The sequence below is a fragment of the Puma concolor genome, chromosome B1 (assembly GCF_028749965.1).
Source record: "Puma concolor isolate L17-30 chromosome B1, mPumCon1.1.hap2, whole genome shotgun sequence".
Lineage (NCBI taxonomy): Eukaryota > Metazoa > Chordata > Mammalia > Carnivora > Felidae > Puma > Puma concolor.
This window is the reverse complement of record NC_141670.1, coordinates 206115332-206136780: the sequence shown is the minus strand read 5'-3', so window position 1 is coordinate 206136780 and position 21449 is coordinate 206115332. Positions and strand designations below refer to the sequence as shown.

General features: G+C 46.3%; 1 protein-coding gene across 10 annotated transcripts in view; it reads left to right on the top strand.

The window, feature by feature from the left end:
- Positions 1-21449, top strand: part of FAM193A (family with sequence similarity 193 member A) — a 170245-nt gene that overhangs the window by 54095 nt on the left and 94701 nt on the right. For 8 of the 10 annotated variants that reach the window (XR_015250641.1, XR_015250642.1, XR_015250639.1 and 5 more), the window contains exon 2: positions 17325-17570. Coding sequence is in view for 6 of the 10 variants with exons in the window: in XM_086705601.1 (XP_086561727.1) it covers positions 17343-17570 (228 nt within the window). In the remaining 4 variants the exon portion in view is untranslated. Of the gene's footprint in view, positions 1-2860; positions 3208-3589; positions 3773-17324; positions 17571-21449 lie in introns of those variants that run through there. The other 2 variants (XM_086705604.1, XM_086705603.1) reach the window with 2 other exon arrangements.

Here is a 21449-nt window from a genome sequence, read left to right as displayed (position 1 = left end):
GCCTCGCCAGCACCTGTTGTTTGTTGTCTTTTTGAGCAAAGCCATTGTAGCATGTGTGAGGTGAAGACTGTGCTGTTTTTGAATTAAGCTACTATTTGGAATTGAGGTGTGACTGTCAGCGTTAAAAATACAGATTTCAAAAGCTCTTTGGAGTCTGTTTTTGTTCAGCCATTTATTTTACATATGGTGCTGACCATTGTATCTCACAGATATGATTTTATACATAATCACATGTATCTCCTATTTAATGCCAGAAAAAATGCTTATACATATATTTAAAGACTATACAGAGGTGCCTGGGTGGCTCAGTGGGTTAAGCATCTGAGTTCAGCTCAGATCATGATCTCCCAGTTTGTCGGTTCGAGCCCCGTGTAAGGCTCTGTTCTGACAGCGCAAAGCCTGGAATCTGCTTCAGATTCTGTGTCTCCCTCTCGCTGCCCCTCCCCGGCTTGTGCGCGTGCTCGCTCACTCTCTCTCTCAAAAATAAACATTAAAAAAAAAAAGAATATACAGTCTTTGTTTTTCATCAAAATATGAGATTCTAGTTATTAAATTACTGAAGATGAAATAGAAAACATTTTTAGAATTTCTGATAATGTGGTTAAATGCCTTTCACTATAAATGCAAAATTTTCTGTACTTGAGACATCAAATGAAGGTACCTGAATCTTCTTGCTTCTGGGTATGTCAGTTTCCCATTCCTTAACTGATTTCTGTTACCAGTTTTTGTCTCTTGGTAAAATTGTTAAAGTTTGTTACCAGAGCCTTGGAGCAGCAGATACATAGTCTGGGTGTCCCTATCACCAATGGAGGATGCTGTTCCTGTGCCAGTTTGGGATCCACATGGGCTGGGGTTGTGCTGGCAGGAGGGAAGGGCCTTAGCCTCAGGTCAGGGTCTGTCACATGTGGGTGGAATGACGTCATCTGGGGACCGGGCTCTCTCTGCTGGCCCCTCCAGTGCACCAGTGCCCAGTGGTGTAGTCAGCAGTTTGGCAGGCCACCTAGGCAGCAGAGGAGATGGCGTCTGTGATCCTGACTGAGCAAGGACAGAGATGGCCAGACCCGAATGCCTTGCGAGCACTGAACGTGAGGGCCCCTTCTCACCACCAGCTGGCCTTCCCGTTCAGCTTCCAGAAGTCTTTCTAGGAAAGCTTGCTTTTCTCATGATACAAGTGACACATGCTTCTTGAGACGCAGTTAGGGGCTGACTGGAAGTGGGTGTTATTCTGCCCAGTCTTTCTGCACTTCCTCCTCTGTCACTGAAGCCTGGCTTCCCCACTTCTCAGTCCCTGTCCCCATTTATAGGGCCATCCAGGACTTGAGGCCAAGGCATTTGATTCTACACCTCTTCCCTGAAAGCTACCAGGAAAGAAAGAAGATCTCTTCTCTGAAAAGAGGAACCTGCTAGAAGCCTGAGGCACAAACTGAACACAGAGCAGAGAAGGTGGCTGGGAATTGACCCTAAGGTTAGGAGTCCTGGTCTGGAGGAATGTGTGGAGCCATCTTTGCCTAGAGTCACGACATCTGGGGCTGGAGTGGGTTCTCAGAAGCATCAGGAGGGTGTGATGACCAGCAGGCCGGTGGAAGAAAGGCCATGCAATAGGAGAGCGTGAACCCCTGTGCCTTATGTCGGTGGAGCCCAGTGTGATGCTGGAGGCTTGGTGGTGAGCAAGAGAGCCTTACTGGCAGGTTGGAGAGTGAGCCTGGCCCTGCACCTTTTAGTCCGAGGTGCCTGGCTGTGTGTGGCCGTGCAACACCTGAGATGTGCTCTGAGTGTGCAAGTGCACGCTGAATATTGAAGGCTTGGTACGAGAAAGGAGTACGAAATATCTCATTAATAGTTTATATGGATTACCTTTGATATAAGATTGTGGGTGTTATTGAGTTAAATGTGGTGTGAGTAGAATTCACCTGTGGGGGTTCTTTTTTGGAGTGGGGGTTTAATAGACTTCATTTTTTGGAGCAACTTTAGATTCACAGAAAAATTGAGCAAGAAGTACAGGGAGTTCCCACGTACCCCTCCTCTGTCTTCACACGCACGCACGCACGCACACTCCCACACGGTCAGCATCCCCCACCAGAGGGGCGTTTGTGACAGTTGGTAAGCCTGTACTGATACATCATCATTAGCTCAGAGTCCATAGTTTCCATTGGGTCATTTGGTGGTGTACATTCTTTGGGTTTGGACAAATGTCTAATGCTAGGTATCCCTATTACGGTGTCATGCAGAGTGGTTTCACTGCCCCAAAAAAATCTTCTGTGCTCCTCCTGTACCTCCCTTCCTCCGCCAACCCCTGGCAACCACTTTTTTTTTTTTTTTTTTTTTTTTTACTGTCTCTGTGGCTTTGCCTTTTCCAGAATGTTCTGTACATGAAATCATACAGTATGTAGCCTTTTCAGATTGGCTTCTTTCCCTTAGTAATGTGCATTTAAAGTTCCGCCATGTTTTTTCCTGGCTTGGTGCTCATTCTTTTGAGTGTCAGTAATATTGCACTGTCTGGATGGATCGTAGTTTATCCATTCACGTTCTGAAGGGCATCTTGGTGGCTTCCAAGTTTTGAAATTTTGAATAAAAGTGCTATAAACATTCATATGCAAGTTTTCTTGGTGTGGATCAAAGTTTTCAGCTCCTTTGGGTATATACCAAGGAGCATAATTGCTGGATCGTATGGTAAGAGCATGTTTAGTTTTGTAAGAAGCTGCCAAACTGTCTTCCAAAGTGACCGCACCATTTGCGCTCCCACCGCCGTGAACGAGAGTTCCTGTTGCCCCACTTGCTCACCCACGTGCCTTGGACTTTGGCCTTTCTGATAGGTGTGAAGTGCTGTCTTGTTTTCACCATTGTTGTTAGTTTGTGTGTGTGTGTGTGTGTGTGTGTGTGTGTTAATTTACTGCATAGCTCACATTTGTGGCTTGCATTTAATTTCTCTGAGAAAGAGCTGGGGTGCACAGCTCCAACGGAGTTGGAAAGGAAGGAAAAGAGGTTCCTGGCAGCTGGAGGTGGAAGTGTGGTCCCGAGGAGGGTGTTTTGTGTCTTCAGCCTAGTGGTAACAGTGTGCTTGTATCCTCATGGAAATGATGCAGGAAAGAAGGAAAGATTGATGATCCGAAGAATGGAGGGGAGAATCCACAGAACAGAGTCCTCAAGCAGATGGCGGGGCCTGGTGCGTGAGCAGAGGTCTCACCTAGGCGAGGAGGCGTGTGCTGGGTAAGCATGCCGAGGGGCACAGCTCCAGGTAGACGGCTTGGAGCCTCTGGAAACAAACTGCCAGTGGGTTTTCAAACAGGTCGTTAGGACTTCACACCATCATCATTTTGCAGTGCTGTTTGCAGCGCTGAGTGTTGTCGTAGCCTTTAAATGTTTGCAGTTTCAGCAAGAGGTCTGTGCCCTTCCCCTCGTTGTGAGACCCATGGGGACCAGATGCTTTGACAGGCGCCTGCTCACCTGGCCAGGGTGCCCTGTCAAGGCTACATATCCGGTGTGTCCCCGCCTCCTGCTGCTGCCCGCCTGTGCACCTGCTTCACATGGAAGTCTCTGCTCTGCCTCCCCTCAGCTTGCTCTCCACACCTCTGCTCCCTTTCTTCTGCAGCTCCTGCCGGGAGGCACCCCTCCCTCTTCCTTCGGACTCTTAGCCCTCCAGTGAAAGTTTCTGTGCCTCCTCTCCCTGCCTTGTGAATTTCTTGGACCATAGCAGTTTTAGTAACAATCCTGGAGGCCAACTCTGTGTTATCACCACATTCTGTGTTATGGGAAGTTGGGGATTCTGCAAAAGGCAAGTACTTTTTGTGGTTATTATTTTAGGTCACTGGCTAGTCTCTGGTGTGGCTGTCCTGGCACCAGGTGCCTCCCTGTGGCCGGGTGTGGGGTGGACGGAGGGGGCTGCCCCTGGCCTGGGTGCCCAGGTCAGCAGGGCCGTGTTGGTGACGAGCTTGCGAGGTGTGTTGAGTGGCTACCTTTGGAATCACCTCAGTCGCTCAGTTTTCAAATGTTGCCTATCCCACTTACAGTGTCTGACTCAAAGCCTTTCCGGCTTCTGTTCTATTTGTGGGTTTTTTCTTCCCCTCTGGTGATATCTGGGTATTGCTGTAAAGACTGTTAGCACCCTGTACTAAATGACTGGTTACTGGAATTTTCGGATTTTAAAGGGGGGTGCAAACTGTAGCCAGAGAAGTTAGTATACTTTGATATCAGCATGTCATTTGACCACAGTAGGTGATTTGTGGTTTCAAGATAGGTGAAAAAGAATGTAAGAAAGACCTATTTCCAGGGCCGTAAGCCTTTCTTAACTGTCTGATTTGCTGCTACTAATAAATTCAAGTTCTTTTTCTCTTGCCATATGGAGCTTAAATGCAGAGACCTGAGGTATTCTGTAAACATTTGAATGTGTGAATTGCCATGTGCCAGATGACAGAGCAGTGGCGCTAAACTCGCCCCGGCATCCTGACTTGTTCCGAGGCTGCTTAGACGTTTATCTTATTCCAGCTAAGCAGAATCAAAACGGTCATTGCGTTGCTTACTAGACTTCAAAGAGGACTTCCTGTATGTACAAAGACCATATTCATAACAGTTACATGCTTAAAACCGTTTTATATAACTATAGTTTCTGCCAGAGAGCAGGTACCACTGTGCCTTCATTAGTGCGCAAAGCCACCCTGTTGACTTCTGCAGAACCACTGGGCATTCATAGGTAGGCCCAATCAGAAGGTTGACCAGCAGCTGTACGAAACCAATGGTTGCAGACTTTTTTAGGCTTTCTCTACTTTTTAAAATCTATAAACTGAAATTGAAGTAAATCCTAAAACAAACAACAAAACACAAAAAACCTCACTTCCACATTAGCTATAAAAAGAATGCTATCATAATGTAATAGTAGGGAATCAGTAATTAATGTTTATTGAATTTTTTAGGAAGCACCTTTGACGTCTTGAAATTGCTAAAAATATTTTACTCTCTGCGATCATATAAATTACATGTTCCAAAACATTAAAATATTTGAATAATTTTGCACCTAACTCATGGTTCTGTTAGCAATTTTATGGTAACTAATTGGAAGAGAACTTAAATATTAATGTTAGTAATTATTTCCCAAGTAGTACCACTTGCTTACAGAACTTGCATGTGCTTTGGGAAAGCTGAGTTCAGCAAGGAAGCAGAAAAGACTGTAGATATTTTAGTGACCACACATGCAGTCATCCCTGGACACAGGTAGCTCACAAAAGATTGTGTGTAAACTCAGCAAGGAAAATGGCGGTGGGAGTAGGGGAGACCAAAGGTGAATTGATGATGTGGAGTAGTGGCTTCGTTTCCGTCATTGAGCATTTACTGGGTGCCTGCTGGATGCTGGGTGCTTTGTGGGACTTAAAAATTCTTGAGTGTCATGAGAAGATGGACATTTGAAAGCATAAGGTAGTCGTGTCAAGTATAGAGGGGGTACAGGAATCGGGGTAATTAACTCTGTGGGGCTGTATTGCTTGAGGGGTGGGGAGTAAGTTGGAAGAAAGCACAGTTCACAGAAGAAGAATGATAGCACAGTGAGGTTTGTAAGGGTGCCTGACAGCTGCCTGGTAACGGACGGGAGATTGGTGTTTCAGGATTGGAAATGGCATGTACTAAGGCCCCACAGTTGAATGGGGCAGAGGTTTGGAATTTTAAGGAATTTCAGCTGGGTAATTCTGCAGCGACTAAGTGACAAGGGCCTTGTATGTCGTGCTTGATCCTTTTAGGCAGGGGACCTATTGAAGGGTGCAAAACAGAGGAATATTCTGGTCACATGTGCAGTATGAGAGGCCATCCTGACAGAAGTAGAGGATATATGGAAAGCAGACAGATGTGTGGGTTGGGGACCAGTCAGGAAGAGAGAGCTGTATAGTGTCTGAGGCAGGAGATGTTAATGGGACAAAAACAGGCATGTTTGCTTTGTGTTTTGTGTACGTGAGAATCCTGGCTTTAGCCTTCACTGGGCTGTATGACCTGAGATGTGCCATTATTACCTGACCACCTTTAGTGCTATTATGCCCTAAGATGCCATATTTTCTTTGGGTCTATAATAAGTTTAGCTGTAAAGTCTTTATTTATTTTTAAAAGTTTATTTATTTTGAGAGAGAGAGAGAGCAAGCACATGCAGGGGAGGGACAGAGACAGAGAGGGAGAGAATCCCAAGCAGGCTTCACACTGTCAGCGTGGATCCTGATGTGGGGCTTGAACTCATGACGCAGAGATCATGGCCTGAGCTGAAATCGAGAGTCAAGACGCTTAACCAACTGAGCCACCCAGACGCCCCTACATGTAAAGTCTTTAAATAGTAAGTCTGAGTTTTTCTTTTTTTTTTTTTTTTTAAATTTTTTTTTTTTTTTCAACGTTTATTTATTTTTGGGACAGAGAGAGACAGAGCATGAACGGGGGAGGGGCAGAGAGAGAGGGAGACACAGAATCGGAAACAGGCTCCAGGCTCTGAGCCATCAGCCCAGAGCCTGACGCGGGGCTCGAACTCACGGACCGCGAGATCGTGACCTGGCTGAAGTCGGACGCTTAACCGACTGCGCCACCCAGGCGCCCCATGTCTGAGTTTTTCATATTGCATTTGGAGTTTCTTTTTTGGAGATTGCTTTTATTTTTATTTTTCTATATATATTTTTAATGTTTTTATTTATTTTTTGAAGGAGAGAGAGAGAGAGAGAGAGCGCGTGAGCATGAGTGGGAGAGGAGCAGAGAGGGAGTCACAGAATCTGAAACAGGCTCCAGGCTCTGGGCTGTCAGCACAGAGCCTGATGCGGGGCTCGAACTCACGAACTGTGAGATCATGACCTGAGCCGAAGTCGGATGCGTAACTGACTGAGCCACCCAGGCATCCCTGGAGATTACTTTTAAAACTAGAGTGTAAGCCTAGCAGGAAAATGAATTTGGTATCTTTCTTACATATATACACATTGGCCACAAATGACGGCTTGTACCACAGAGTAGAAAACCAGTTTACTGAGAAAGGATGAAGTGTCTTGAGTCACAGGTGCAGAACTCAGTTGTCCGTGGCACTTGTAAGTGTTTTCAGCAGGAGTGCCAATTTAGGAGTAAATATATTCTCTTATGGAAAAACGTCTGGGTTACAACATAGGATCTGAAGTAAGTCAGTAAATCGATAAAATGCCTTTATGTAAATACATTTTATCTGTATGTGTGTAGGACTAGGGGGACGACACTTATTTAGTGTTTATTCTTGTACATTTATTTTTAAAGAATATTGATGTAACCAGACCGGATTTATCCTCCTGTCCTAAACCACTTGAATGAAGGACAGAATATCTCGAACAGCATTGTTCCAACATTGGGCAGCAGGCAGTACAGGACAGTGACCTCGGAGAGGCGGAAGAACTAAACGAGCTAAGGACTGGCCGAGCTCACTGCCTTGAGAGCATTTGCAGGCCGTGGCTCAGGGAGAAAGGAGGGAGTAGCCCAGAGAGAGCCTGGTGGTTTCCTTGGGGCGGGGAGGCCAAAGTAAACTTACAGGGCAGAGTGCCAGAGAAGAGAGGGCTGCAAAGAGAAAGAGAGAGTTTTGGAGAACCACGTGGGAGTCTCCTTGACTACTCAGCTGTGTACGGGTGAGCACGGGCATGTGTGGAAACTGCGTGCCAAGGAAAGAACCCAGGGAGGGAGTCGTGCAACAGTCCTTGGAGCTCATGCAGGGACCCAAACAATTTGTGTGCCCACAGCCAGAGTGGGGGAATCTTGTGACACACAGACAGTGCACTCCCAGGGTATTGCCTCAGTAGTGGGGCAGATTGAAGGTGCTCTCATCCTGGGAGCCTCGCTCTACCTTCCCAATGGAATGCTGCCTGAGGCATGAATCACTTAATAAAGCCAGTTAGATCTTTAAAAAACAAACAAACAGAAAGGTGTTCTGATCCCACCTCCCAAATTTTACAAGCAAGCCTTGGGAAGACCAGACTCTTCCCAAATAACCCAACTATGACCCAGAACAAAGCTCAGAAATATTTGAAGGCGTGAAACAATACCCATGACCTAACACGGTAAAGCCTACAGTGTCTAGACTACCTGGTCAGAAATCATGAGGCACGCAGAGACCGACGCAGGCAAGTACGATCCATAATGAGGTACAAAATGAAAAATAGAAACAGACTCAGAAATGACACATGTGATAGAATTATTAGCTAGATGTTAACGCAGTTATCACTATATTCTGTATATTCAGCCGGATAGAGGAAAGCATGAGCATGTTAAAAGGAAACAGAATAAAAGAAAACCCAGGTGAACTTCTAGACCTGAACGCGTTGGATGCTGCAGCAGAAGAGGTGAAGGAACTTGAGGAGATAGCAGTAGAAAGAATCCAAAAAGAACCATGAAGGAGAAGCCTGCGGGGCAGGGCGGGGGTGAACAGAGCATCAGTGAGCTTTGAAACCGCTTCCCGGGGCCCACTGTGTATGCGTAATTGGAGTCCCTGAGAGAAAGAATGGGAATGAGGAATACGAAAAAAATTTGAAGGAATAATGGCTGAAAAATGTCCAATTTGTTGAAAACTATAAACCCACAAATCCCAGAAGCTCAGTAAGCTTCAAGCATAAGAAAGATGAAGAAAATTACACCAAGACACATTTGTGTCAGGGAAAACAACGGTTAAAAGAAAAATGCAGTCAGGAAAAGCGATGCATTAGGGGTGCCTGGGTGGCTCAGTGAAGTGTGCAACTTCAGTCAGGTCGTGATCTCACAGTTCGTGGGTTCGAGTCCCACATCGGGCTCTGTGCTGACAGCTCGGAGCCTGGAGCCTGCGTCACATTCTGTGTCTCTCTCGCTCTCTGCCCCTCCCCTACTCATGCTCTGTCTCTCTCAAAAATAAATACACGTTGAGAAAAAAATTTTAGAAAAAAGATGTATTATTTGTTGAACAAAGGTAAAGACGGCAGGCTTCTACATGAGACACGGCGCAAGCCAGGAGACGGAGAAAGAGCAGCTTTAAAGCACAGAAAGGGAAAAGCGTAACCTGGAATCGTAAACCAGCAAAAATGTCTCTTAAAAGTGAAGACGAGATCAACATTTTTTCGGACGTGAAAAGCCCAAAGAACGCATGGCCAGTGGATCTCCATCACAAATGTGGTAAAGGAAGTTCTGAGGTAGAGAACAGATGTCACCAGGTGGATATGTGAGTCTACAGAAAGAAAGAAATATGCTGCAAATTGTAAATGTGTGCAGAAAATACGTTTTAAATTACTTTAAATTAACAGTTGTCTAGTTTTTTGATGTGTATTTTTGAGAGACAGCAAATGGGGTAGGGGCAGAGAGAGCGGGCTACAGAGAATCCCAAGCAGGCTCAGTGCTGACAGCAGACAGCCCAGCGGGGGGCTTGAACTCACGAACTGTGAGATACTGACCTGAGCCAAAGTCAGACGCTCAACTGACTGAGCCACCCAGGCGCCCCTACAGTTGTCTATTTATTTATTTATTTTTTTAATTTTTTTTTTTTTCAACATTTATTTATTTTTGGGACAGAGAGAGACAGAGCATGAACGGGGGAGGGGCAGAGAGAGAGGGAGACACAGAATCGGAAACAGGCTCCAGGCTCCGAGCCATCAGCCCAGAGCCTGACGCGGGGCTCGAACTCACGGACCGCGAGATCGTGACCTGGCTGAAGTCGGACGCTTAACCGACTGCGCCACCCAGGCGCCCCTACAGTTGTCTATTTAAAAGAAGAGCAGTGGTGTGCCTGGCTGGCTCAGTCAGTGGAGCAGGCAACTCTTTTTTCTCGGTCACGAGTTCAGGCCCCAGGCCCCATGTTGCGGGTAGAGATTACTTAAAAATAAAATCTTAAAAACTAATAATAAAGCAAAAGCAGCAACAAACCATGAGACTTACGTGTAGAAGGAAAATGTCTGACAACAGTAACATGAAGGCCAGCAGAGGGGAATGTAGGATTCTTGTATGTTTAGTGGTAAAGTCTTACTTGATGACTGGTAAGTACAAATGTACACCATGACACTAAAGTGACCACTTCAAACAGAAGAGTGTAGCTCACAGTTCAACAAAAGAGATAGAATAGAGTCATAAAAAATACTCAATTTTTAAAAAGCTGAAAAAGAGGAAAAGGAAACAACACATGGGTCATTAGAAAAATAATTAGGTGATAAATTTTATAAACTTAAATATCCATTTAATATCCACAATTGTATTTAATATAAGTGATCTAAACATGCCAATTTTAAATTAAAAAATTTTTAAAAATTGTAATGTTTATTTATTTTTGAGAGAGACAGACAGAGCTTGAGCAGGGGAGGGGCAGAGAGAGAGACACACACAGAATCGGAAGCAGGCTCTAGGCTCTGAGCTGTCAGCGCAGAGCCCAATGTGGGGCTCGAACCCACGAGCAGTGAGATCATGACCTGAGCCGAAGTTGGATGCTTAACCAACTGAACCACCCAGGCGCCCCAAACATGCCAATTTTAAAAGATTGTGAGATAGGAAAAGTATCACGTCCCAGCTATATGCTTTCTGCTGTAATGTGCTGTAAACATAGAGATGTACACAGTAAAGTCATAGGGACAGACATGTCTTGCCTTATGTAAGTAAAAAGCTGGAGTGGCTCTTTAAGTATCAGAAAAATAGATACCAGAGCAAAGAGAGTAGTTTCATACTGATATAGGGGTCAGTGTATTAAGAGGACGTAACAGTCCTAAATGTCTTTGCACCTAATAACAAAGCTTCAAAGTATGTGGATGAAAAACTGATAGAACTTCAAGGGAAAACATTGCTGGATCATAGGGTAGATCTATGTTTAGTTTCTTGAGGAACCTCCATACTGGTCTCCAGAATGGCTGGAGTTTGCATTCCCATCAACAGTGCAAGAGGGTTCCCCCTTTCTCTGCATCCTTTTAGCCATTCTGATAGGTCTGAGGTGGTATCTCATGGTGGTTTTGATTTGTATTTCCCTGATGATGAGTGATGTTGAGCATCTTTTCATGTGTCTGTTGGCCATCTGGATGTCTTCTTTGGAAGAGTGTCTATTCATGTCTTCTGCTCATTTCTTAACTGCATTGTGTGTTTTTGGGTGTGGAGTTTGATAAGTTATTTACAGATTTTAGATACTAACTCTTTGTCAGATACGTCATTTGCAGATACCTTCTCCTATTCCATAGGCTGCCTTTTAGTTTTGTTGATTGTTTCCTTTGCTGTGCAGAAGCTTTTTATCTTGATGAGGTCCCAATAGTTCATGTTTGCTTTGGTTTTCCTTGTCTTCTGCAACATGTCTAGTAAGAAGTTGCTCTGTTGAGGTCAAAGAGATTGCTGCTTTTGTTCTCCTCTAGAATTTTGATGGTTTCCTGTCTCACATGTAGGTCTTTCATCCATTTTGAGTTTATTTTTGGGTGTGGTGTAAGAAAGTGGTCCAGGTTCATTCTTCTGCATGCCACCCTCCAGTTTTCCCAGCACCACTTACTGAAGAGACTGTCTTTTTTCCATTGCATGTTCTTTCCTGATTTGTCGAAGATGTTGACCGTATAGTTGTGTGTCCATTTATGGGTTTTCTGTTCTCTTCCATTGATCTATGTGTCTGGTTTTTTTTTTTTTTTTTTTTTTTTTTGTGCCACTACCATACTATCTTGATGATACAGCTTTATAATATAGCTTGAAATCCAGACTTATGATGCCTCCAGCTTTCTTTTTCAGGATTACTTTTCTTCTTTGGGGGTCTTTTGTGGTTCCATACAAATGTTAAGGTTGTTCTAGTTCTGCGAAAAATGCTGAAAAATGTTACAAGAAATAAGTCAGTCAGGAAAAGACAAATACCATATGATTTCACTCATATGTGGAATTTAAGAAACAAAACAGATGAACACATGGGAAGTGGGGAGAAAAAGAGAAAAGAGGGAAACCACAAGAGACTCTTAAGGGTAGAGAACAAACTGAGGGTTGATGGAGGGAAGTTGGGGGATGGGTACCAAGGAGGGTACTTGTAATGAGCACTGGGTGTTGTATGTAAGTGATGAGTCACTGAATTCTACTCCTGAGACCAATATTGTATCATATGTTAACTGACTAAAATTTAGATTAAAAAGAATTTCAAGGAAAAATAGATACATACAGAATTATGGTTGGAGTTTTTAACACCTCTCAGTAATTGATTGAACAAGTAAACAGAAAATAACTAAGGTTATAGAAGACTTGAATGACATTGTTAGCCAACCTGACCTGACAGATGTTCACAGAAAACTCTACCCGACGATAGCAGCACACTTACACATTCTTTTAAGTAAATGTCAAACATTTACCAAATAGACTATATTCTGGCCCTTGAAAAGTCATTTTTTTAATGTTTATTTATTTTGAGAGAGTGTGCATGAGCCAGGGAGGGGCAGAGAGAGAGAGAATCCCAAGCAGGCTCCGTGCTGTCAGCACAGAGTCCGATGCAAGGCTCGAACTCAACAAACCATGAGATCATGGCTTGAGCCAAAATCAGGCATCAGACACTTAACCGACTGAGCCACCCAGGTGCCCCAAAAAAGTCTTGATAAATTTGGAAGAATTCAAATTGTACAAAGCAGCTTCTCTGACTACGTGGAATTATATTAGAAATCACAGATGAAAGACACTTAGCTACACATGTCACACGTTAAATAGCCCATGAGCCAAAGAAGAAGTCAAGAGGGTAATTATGAAGTATTTTGGACCTAATGAGAATGGAAACACCACACATCAAAATTTATAAATCATTGTCAAAGGGCTGCTTATAGGGACACTTAGAACACTAATCACCTCTTTGTGCAAAGAGAAAGGGCTCAATGACTTGTTCTCTCGCCACAAGAAAGCAGATCAAAGAGCTAGTTACACCCAAAGTAACCCAAGACAAGGAAATAATAACATAAAGGCAAAAATCAACAAAACAAAAAATTTTTAAATATGGAAAGTCCACCAAACCAAAAGCTGGTTCTTTTAAAAGTAATAAAATTGATAAACCTTGAGCCAGGCCAAAGATTTGAATAAATACTGCATAAGCCTGTGAACAAATATTTAACAGAATTAACACTTAAGGAAAACCACCGTGAGACAGTGCTACACAGTCATTACAATGGCTACCATGAACACAGCTCACCACATCGATGAGGATGTGGGTTACTGGAAATCTACAACATTGCTTTTTGGGAATAATTTGGCAATTTCTTAAAAGTTAGACATGCACCTACCATATGACCCAGTTATTCTATTCCTTGGTATTTATCCAAGAAAAACAAAAGCATGTGTCCATACCAAGATTGTACATGAGTGTTCCTAGCGACTACTGTTTGTAAATAGCCAGAAACTGGAAATAACCCAAATGTCTCTGAATGGGAGGATGGATAAAAACAAGGTGTGGCTTACCCACGTAATGGAGTACTACTCAGTAATTAAAAGAAACAAAGTCCTGATACATACCTGGGGATCCTCTCCAAATAACGGTACTTGACAGAAGAAGCCAGACAAAAGACATTATGTTGTGTGATATAACTTCTGGACTTGCATGGTAATCGTTAGAGACAGAGCCCAGTCCAGCGGTTGCCTGTGAATGGGGGTAGGAGAGTGACTACAGGAGGGAGGGAGTTCAGGGGGCACAAGGAAACCTGGGGGCGACGGTAAATGTTCATTGTCTTGATCTCCGTGGTTTCATGGGTGTGTGCGTGTGTCAGAAGTATTCAGGTTGCACGCCTCACATATCTTCAGCTTCTCCTACCTCGGCTATACTTCAGTACAGCTGTAAATGCCTTTCAGGGAATCAGTGGAGTTTATATGTGTGCCTTACATTTGATCACAGATAGTTAGGAGCATAACCATGGGGCAAGGCACTAGTGCTTGGTTAATTTGAATTTTAGTCACGTGTTGTAGCATACACACGTGTGCATCTTATAGTCTCTGTTATTCGCTTTGTCTGAAAATGCTGTGGAGAGGAGAGGCTGGCATCTTTCGAGGACTAGCTTTATACTAGTTGGCCAAGTGTTGAGAAGTTTTGACTTTGGTTCCCTCTCTCCGTGGATCATCTGGCCTGCCTTCATGGCTTTACATACCACATGCGCTGGTGACCCAGAATTACATATTCAGTCGCAACCCATTTCCCAAGTATCTTACTTGTGCAAAACAAACTCGCCACATTATTTGGATGTTTAACATGAAATTCATGTGTAACAACATCTATAGCAAACTTTTGGTTCTTGCCACGGCCCTAGCCCTCCAGCTGTGTGTGGCACCCCTGTTGTTGGCATGACTGCTGCCCGGGTGGTCCGACCTGTTCTCGTCACATCCTTGGGTTCATCAGCAAGTCGTGTGGCTCTGCCTTCAGTGCTCCTAAATCAGACATCTCTGCTTTTCCATGGCTCCTGCCTGCTCCTGGAACTGCCTGGAACAGTGTTCATGCACACTGGGTCTTACCATGTCCTTCTGAGAAACCTTCAGCCTCTTCCCACTGCCCGCATGGGCAACCCTGCCTGCCCCCGTCTCTGGTGGTGCCCCTGGCCTTTGTCCTGCACCGCCCCCCCCCCCCCCCGCCCTCATGTGCTGCCCACGCCTGCAGTGCTTGTCTCCCAGATGTGCAGCCGTGTGTGTTTCTGTGTTGCCTTAGCATTTGGGCCCTAGCTCACTTCACCCTTGTTAGAATGACGTCCTCCTTGTAGCCCTGCACCCTTGCTGATTTTTTTCTTCATGGAGGAGTGCTTCCTGCTGTTGGATGGCCGGCGCTTAAGTCTGAGTTCGCCGGTCCGGTGTCTCTCTGGAACCAGCAGGACCTCTGGGCTATTTGCAGGTGCATCTGTGATCTAACCTGTCAGGATGTTGGCACATTGTGTATTTCAGATGTTTTATGGAAGAGGCCTTCCTCATCCCAGAGCCTTCCCTGCACCCAGTCAAGGAAGACTTGTTTTTGCCTTTCCCACCTCTGTTCATCTACAACATCTGATTCCTTAGCAGCCTTGTCAGCTCTTCCTTCATAGCAGACTTCACTGCTGCCTCACTCCTAGGGAACACGCAGCTTCTCCCTGATTGATCCCCTGTTCCCATCTCCTCTCTTCCCCCCCCCCCCCCCCCATACAGCCTCATAGCCCTGATGGAACCTCCCCCGCTTCCCTCTCTGTCTCCCCCTGTGGCCTCCTGCCCCAGTGCCTTTGTGCTTGCTCTCAGGAGTGGCCCTCTCCCAGGTATCTGTGTGGCTGCTACCAGCCACCGACATCAGGTGTCTCCTCGAGGAGGTTCTTAATGATGGGAAGGCATTGTCCCCAACCCCTGTCACTCCTGTCTGCTCTCTGTTTTTCTCCTTCTCAGTGATCACTGTCTAATGTTCTGTATTTTTTCCTTCTCTGTCTTATTTGTAGTCTTTGCCTTTGACAGATGTATTAGCTCACCGTGGGCAGGGAACTTTGTTTTAGTTACTGCTGCATCCTCAGTAGCTGGACTAGTGCCTTGGCACATGGTGGCTTCCAGTAAATACTGGACGAACAGGCTGACCAGTGGGTGGACAGACAGATGATCTGGAACTGAAGTGGTTACCCTCAAGTCAGTTCTGGCTAGTATGTTATTATCTCTGGCTTGGAGACTTTGTAACCTTGGAAGCTAGCACCTCCTTCTCTGGGTAAAAAGGTGGCCTGGAACAATCTGAAGGCTGTGGCTGTTCAGTTAGTGATGGGTTTTTTTTCCATAGGCCTGGGGACGAGAGGTGGTTTTAAATCAGTGAGATTTTTGAAATTGTCATACTTTCTACATCTTGGCTCTGTCGGGACAGAGAAAGACGTCTGCTCCCATGGTGTTCTGTGGTTTGAGTAGTCTGGAGCTTCCTAGAACGCCACTTGTTGGGATACAGTACTCACTTCCTTCCCCTCGCAGCCCAGACATTCACACGGCTGCTGAGCTGGGTTTGGTTAAATCCATGGAACCTGCGTATGTGATGGAAACAGTTTTGGTCACTGGGTTATAAAGGCAGGTAAGAGTATATGTGCAAGTCTTTTGTGTGTTAGTGGTGCTGTCATTCACTCTCTTATTCATTCATTCATTCATTCATTCATTCATTCAGCCCCCCTGTTGAAGCACCTGACCTGCTGGCCCGCCGGGGCTTTAGGGAAGGAGCCTGCGGCCTTTTGAGAGTACTCAGTCAGCCGTGGAGCCAGTCGTTTAAATGCACACTTATAGTCCAGCTAACAAGCACAGCCAAAGACGTATGTGAAGCCTTGGTGCAGGAGAGCAGGGAGAGAGCCATGGACTGAGGGAGGAGCTAGACTGCTGGCTGGGCAGGGCTGGGTAAGGTATCGGGAGGAGCCTCTGGCCGAAACCAGAGACTTTTGTAAAATACCCCAAAGTTCCAGCCTGAATAGCCTTGGCCTGGGTCCCTGTCCACCTCTCCAACCGATGAGGCCCATGGCAGAGGATGACAGCAGAGGCCTGGGGGGTTTCTGTCACCTTGATCCCACACGTGCTCTGGCTTGGAACCCTTGGCACACCTGTCCTGCCTCTGGAAGGCCATGCCTGGTTTCCCTGCTGACCTGTTCCCAGGTCCGCCTCTCTTGAACCTCTCAGGATTTGTAGGATTCCTGGGATGGTTTCTCTATGGTGCAGATGACCAGTCTTGGGCTCACATTCATTTGGGTTAAAATCTTGGCCCCTGCTTGCTGACCTTGTGACTTTGGGCCTGTTTTACATCTCTGGAGCTTGTTTGTGTATTTTTAAGGCTAATTTTTCTTTTCTGATAGGATGGTTGATCTTTTGAAGAGAATCCAGGGTAATGATCTTGCATCTTAACTATTTGAAAAAGCAGACGTTGAAATCAGGTGGCTGGAGATGCCTTGAGCATAACCGCTGCTGAGCCGGAAGGGAGGCTGGGTCTGGGATGTGTGGCGCCATCCGGCTCCTGCTGTTTATCTCGCCTCTGGAACGGGAATACCAGCTCCCAGGTGGTTGGGATCTGCACACATACACACAGGCCAGAATTACTCCCTTGGGTCTGAGCCCTCGTGTGCACGCACGCACCTCTGGAATAGTGGCTTTAAACTCTGCTGATGGTCAAGAGTCCTGGTGTCCCCCGTGTGGAAATTGAGATGCACACTTTTCAGCACGTGGGGAGAGTAATAACATGTCTGGGTGCAGAGGCTAAGTGGACAATTTTCTAATTCCTTCTAAGATGTTCTTTATGGTGCTACTGTTTATTTGAAGTACGGTGAATTTCTAGAACACTAGGTACAGTTTTATTCAACAAATTACTTATTAGATGCTTATATAAACAAGCACGTACATTGTAATTTTAAAACTATATAGTATTTTTAAGTGATCTTGGCTTTGTGAATCATGTTTTGAAAATAGAAATATTTTTTCTGTTTCAGACTCCTTTTAATTTTGGCATGAATCATAGAACACCACCCTACCCCGCTGGGGATTATTGTCTTCTGTGCAGAAGTGAGCGGAAAGACTCTTCATTCTTAGAGAGCGGAATTAAGACTGCGAGCAAATTGGCCCTTTCTATGGCCCCCAAGGGCAACAGCGTGCTGCACCTGCCACTGTGGGTATGCCCAGACTGCCGGCGGACTGTGGAGAAGGAGGAGAGGCATAGTGGCCTCGACCAGCCATCGGTGAGTGTCCACCACGGACAGCATGGGCTCCTCAGCTTTCTCACCCGGTGGGCTAATTGGGCAGTGAGATCGTTAATTTGGGTCAGCTTTCTGGAAGGAAACCCCTCTTACGCCACCTTCTGGTCCCTCGCTCCACCCTCGGACGCCATGCTCCTGGTCTCCCGTCCATACCTGCAGCAGGTAGTAGGGCAGACCTGCTCCCCTTGGTGGCACAACTCAGTCAGCAAGCTCAGGAGACCAGAGGATGTGTTTGGGCTGGTCTCAGGATTTCTTTCGCAAGACAGTTTGCTGAAAAGCTCAAAAAGTCTTTGGTTCTAGCCAGTTTCAAGAGCTGGTAACTCACCTAAAATTTTTTCCCAGAGGCAGTTCTTAACTCTGCCCCCGCCCCCCAGTTTTTCCTTGATTTCTTTTCTCAGCTGAATGGAGGCATTCTTGAGCACTTCGGGCTTGCATAGGAAGGCCACACTCTTAGTCTGCTCTTTGGCCCAGTTGTGTGTTAGTGGCCCTGGTCCCGAAAGGTCTTGCTAGTCTGCTCTTTGGGTTCTGGAACGACTTGGCTCTTACAGCCATATGAGGCCCCACGTTCCAGGACTTTTCTGTTCCTTTTATTTCGTCTGTAAGCCGCTGCCTGTTTTCAAGCTGTTGCCTCCTGATGCCTCACTACCGGCAGCCGCCAACACCAGCGTCCACCACCGCGTGTTCTGACCGGGGACTGCTTTCCAGGTCACGTGTGCTGGGTCGGTGAATAAACGTTTTGCTGCCGCACGGTGTGAATCTTCCTTTCCGGTTCTGTGGCCTCCTTCCTGCCTCCTGCTAGGCCAGTGACTTCTGTTCTAGGGGTTCATTGAGGGCAGTGCCCCAGCTCATGTGCTACTTTCTGCGCAGGCGTTTGAACAGCTAAGCCTCAAGGTCTCACTGTTTATCAGAATAAAAATTGATAATCTCTCGCCACCTCGTCTCACGTGCTCCTTTTCCTGTGCATTCTCTTCAGCACCCCTTTCCTTCCTTCTTCCTTCCTTCCTCCCTTCCTCCCTCCCTTCCTTCCTTCCTTCCTTCCTTCCTTCCTTCCTTCCTTCCTTCCTTATTTTTTTAAGTTTATTTATTTTGAGGGAGAGACAGAGAGTGAGAACAGGAGAGGGGCAGAGAGAGAGAAGCAGAGAAGGAATCCCAAGCAGGCTCTGTGCTGTCAGCACAGAGCCTAGCATGGGGCTCAAACTCCCAAACCGTGATATCATGACCTGACCCGAAATCAGGAGTCCGGTGCTCAACAAACTGATGTGCCCCGACGCCCCTCCTCAGCACCTCTTTCTGACGTAGTGTGCATTCGACGTCCTCATTCTGCTCGGCTTCTTCACTGGAATATACACTCCACAATGGCAGCTATTTTTGTGGATTTTCTGACCAGGAACGGTGCCTGGCCTGGCACACTTAGGAAACCCAAATATTTGAGTTAATAAATAAGCGATTGCAATGAATGAATGAATGAATGAGCGAATGAGTGAATGAGCGAGCCATGGAGCCCAGCCCCCTCAGTAGGATTCCAAAGGTGGCATAGTCTGTCTTTAGGGTTTACCCTCAGATCATCTTCCTTTGATCATTTTATTGTTTGACTTTGTGTCCTTTGTGTGTCCTCTTAAAGTGTATGACCGTTTCCCCGTTTCTTTTATGAGGAGCCACTGTGCGGTGCTGATGTCGGCGGCCCTCTGCTGGCCCTGTGCTCCCGGCCCTCTGTCTGCAGGCCTGCTCTCCTGCCGCAGCCTGGCCGTGCCTTTGGAAGGAGGGTTTGGAGACCAGTAGAAATAGCTGATTTCCCAGAAGTTGTCTTGCCGTGGTGACAGTCTCATTTCCTAACCCCACTTTGTCCTGCATAGTGCTACCAAATGAGGCTCTCTCATCACACGAGTGACACTGGGCACCAAAGAGGAAATGTTGGCTTATGTTTGTAGGCTTAGACCCTTTGTTGCTTTTTTAAAGTTGGCCTCTTTGTTCAAGCTGAGTAAAACTGCTGGCCTTTTTTAAAACCTGAGATATAGGGGTGCCAGGGTGGCTCAGTTGCTTAAGCGTCCAACTTCTGCTCAAGTGATGATCTCACAGTTCATGAGTTCCAACCCCACGTGGGCTCTGTGCTGACAGCTCAGAGGCTGGGCCCTGCTTTGGATTCTGTCTCTCTCTCTCTCTCTCTCTCTCTCTCTCTCTCTCTCTCTCTCAAAAGTAAATACTAAAAAAAATTTTTAAATAAAACACTAAAAATGAGATACAAGTTACATCTAGTAAAATTCACCCTTCAAAAGTATATATATAGTTCAGTGGGTTTTGACAAATTTATCCAGTGTGTAACCACCACTACTGCAGTTAAGATGTGGAACATTTCCATTGGCCCAAAAGTTCCGTTGTAACCATTGACCTGATTTTTGTCCCCATGGTTTTGCTTTTTCTAGAGTGTCACATAGCCTCCTTCAACTTGGCATAATGCTTTTGAGAGTCCTCCCTCAGCAGTTTGTTCCTTCCGATTGGTGGATGGATTGTAGAGCTATACCACACTGTTTATCCAGTCACCATTGATGAACACTTGGGTTGTTTCCCGAATTGGACTGTTGCATAAAGCTGTGTGAAGCTCGTACAGGTCTTTCTGTGGACATTCTTTCTGCACGTGGCTGGAGTGACTTGCTACTGTTCGGTTAAGGACTTTCCTTTCAACTCTGCTCATGAAGGATGTCTGCCCGAAGTCGTCTTGTCTTTAATGTCTTTCGGGGCCTCCTAAGATGAGTTGAGGTGTGCTCCTGCTTCTTCTCTTTTCTGAAAGAGTTTGTGTAGAATTGGTATTCTTTCTTCCCTGAGTGTTGTTGCTTCTTGTTTTATGTTTCTCTCCGACTGTTTGGTGCAACACCATGCCGTGCGTGTAAGAGCCCGTGGGGCTGAGGGGTGCACTGACTCTCATGCCCTTGGGGCATCGGATCAGTCCGGTCAGCCCTGGAGCTGGCCTGGCTGCCCCACACAGTCATTTCTGGAGCAGCGTGGACTGCGCCCTGATGCTTGTGTGAGCCAGGGAGGGGTCTCCCTTCACATTCTGGCCCCCTCATGTGGTGCTGGGCTGCCCTCGCTTCCCCTTCAGCATAAGCCTCCCACCGTGGCATTTTGTCTGTCCATCCTCTCCCCCCCATTCATCTGGAAACCTCAGGCAGCCCTGTGCCTGGGGCATTGGGGGCAGCTCTCCCCCTGATCCTGCCGCTGCCCTGTGATACAAGCCAGACTCTGCCTATATCTGTAGGGGTCTTGGGTGGGACAAACCCCTGTGCCTCTCCAGGGTGGCTGACCTGGTCCCTGTGTCCGTGTGGGTTTTGGGCCTTTCTCCTACAGTGGAGAGCTCGGTTCTTTCCTCTCATGGATAAGGCCTGGGCCCTGGGTAGAGGGCACGGCCACCCCCACAGCAAAGGCTTCTTCTTCCAAGAGAAGGGGTGGGTCTGGCAAGCCACACTGGCCACATTCGGCCTTTAAGAACTCATTACAAGTCTCATTTTCTTCTAACCCACATTAAAGGCTGCACTCCTTCCTCTGCCGAAGGTGAAATAGTGCATGTGTCCCCTTGTCCTCAGAGGGGCTCAGTGCACGTGCCCAGTTCGTGTGGTCACTTCAGCCCTCTGGTAGCTCGGCGTTCCGAGTTCTCACTGTCATTGTGGGAGCTCTGAGTCACTAAGTGGCAGCGGAACTAAATTGTTCTTTTCTAGGTGAGCATTCACTGCCACAAGCCATGGTAAAAATTTGCTCTGACACCCTGCCTTACGGTCCACACTGTAGACTTCCACCCTTTCTAGACCTTGTTGTGTCCAGACCCCCCAGAAGTCTTCCCTTTAGATGTCCCCTTCACACTGGCACATCCTG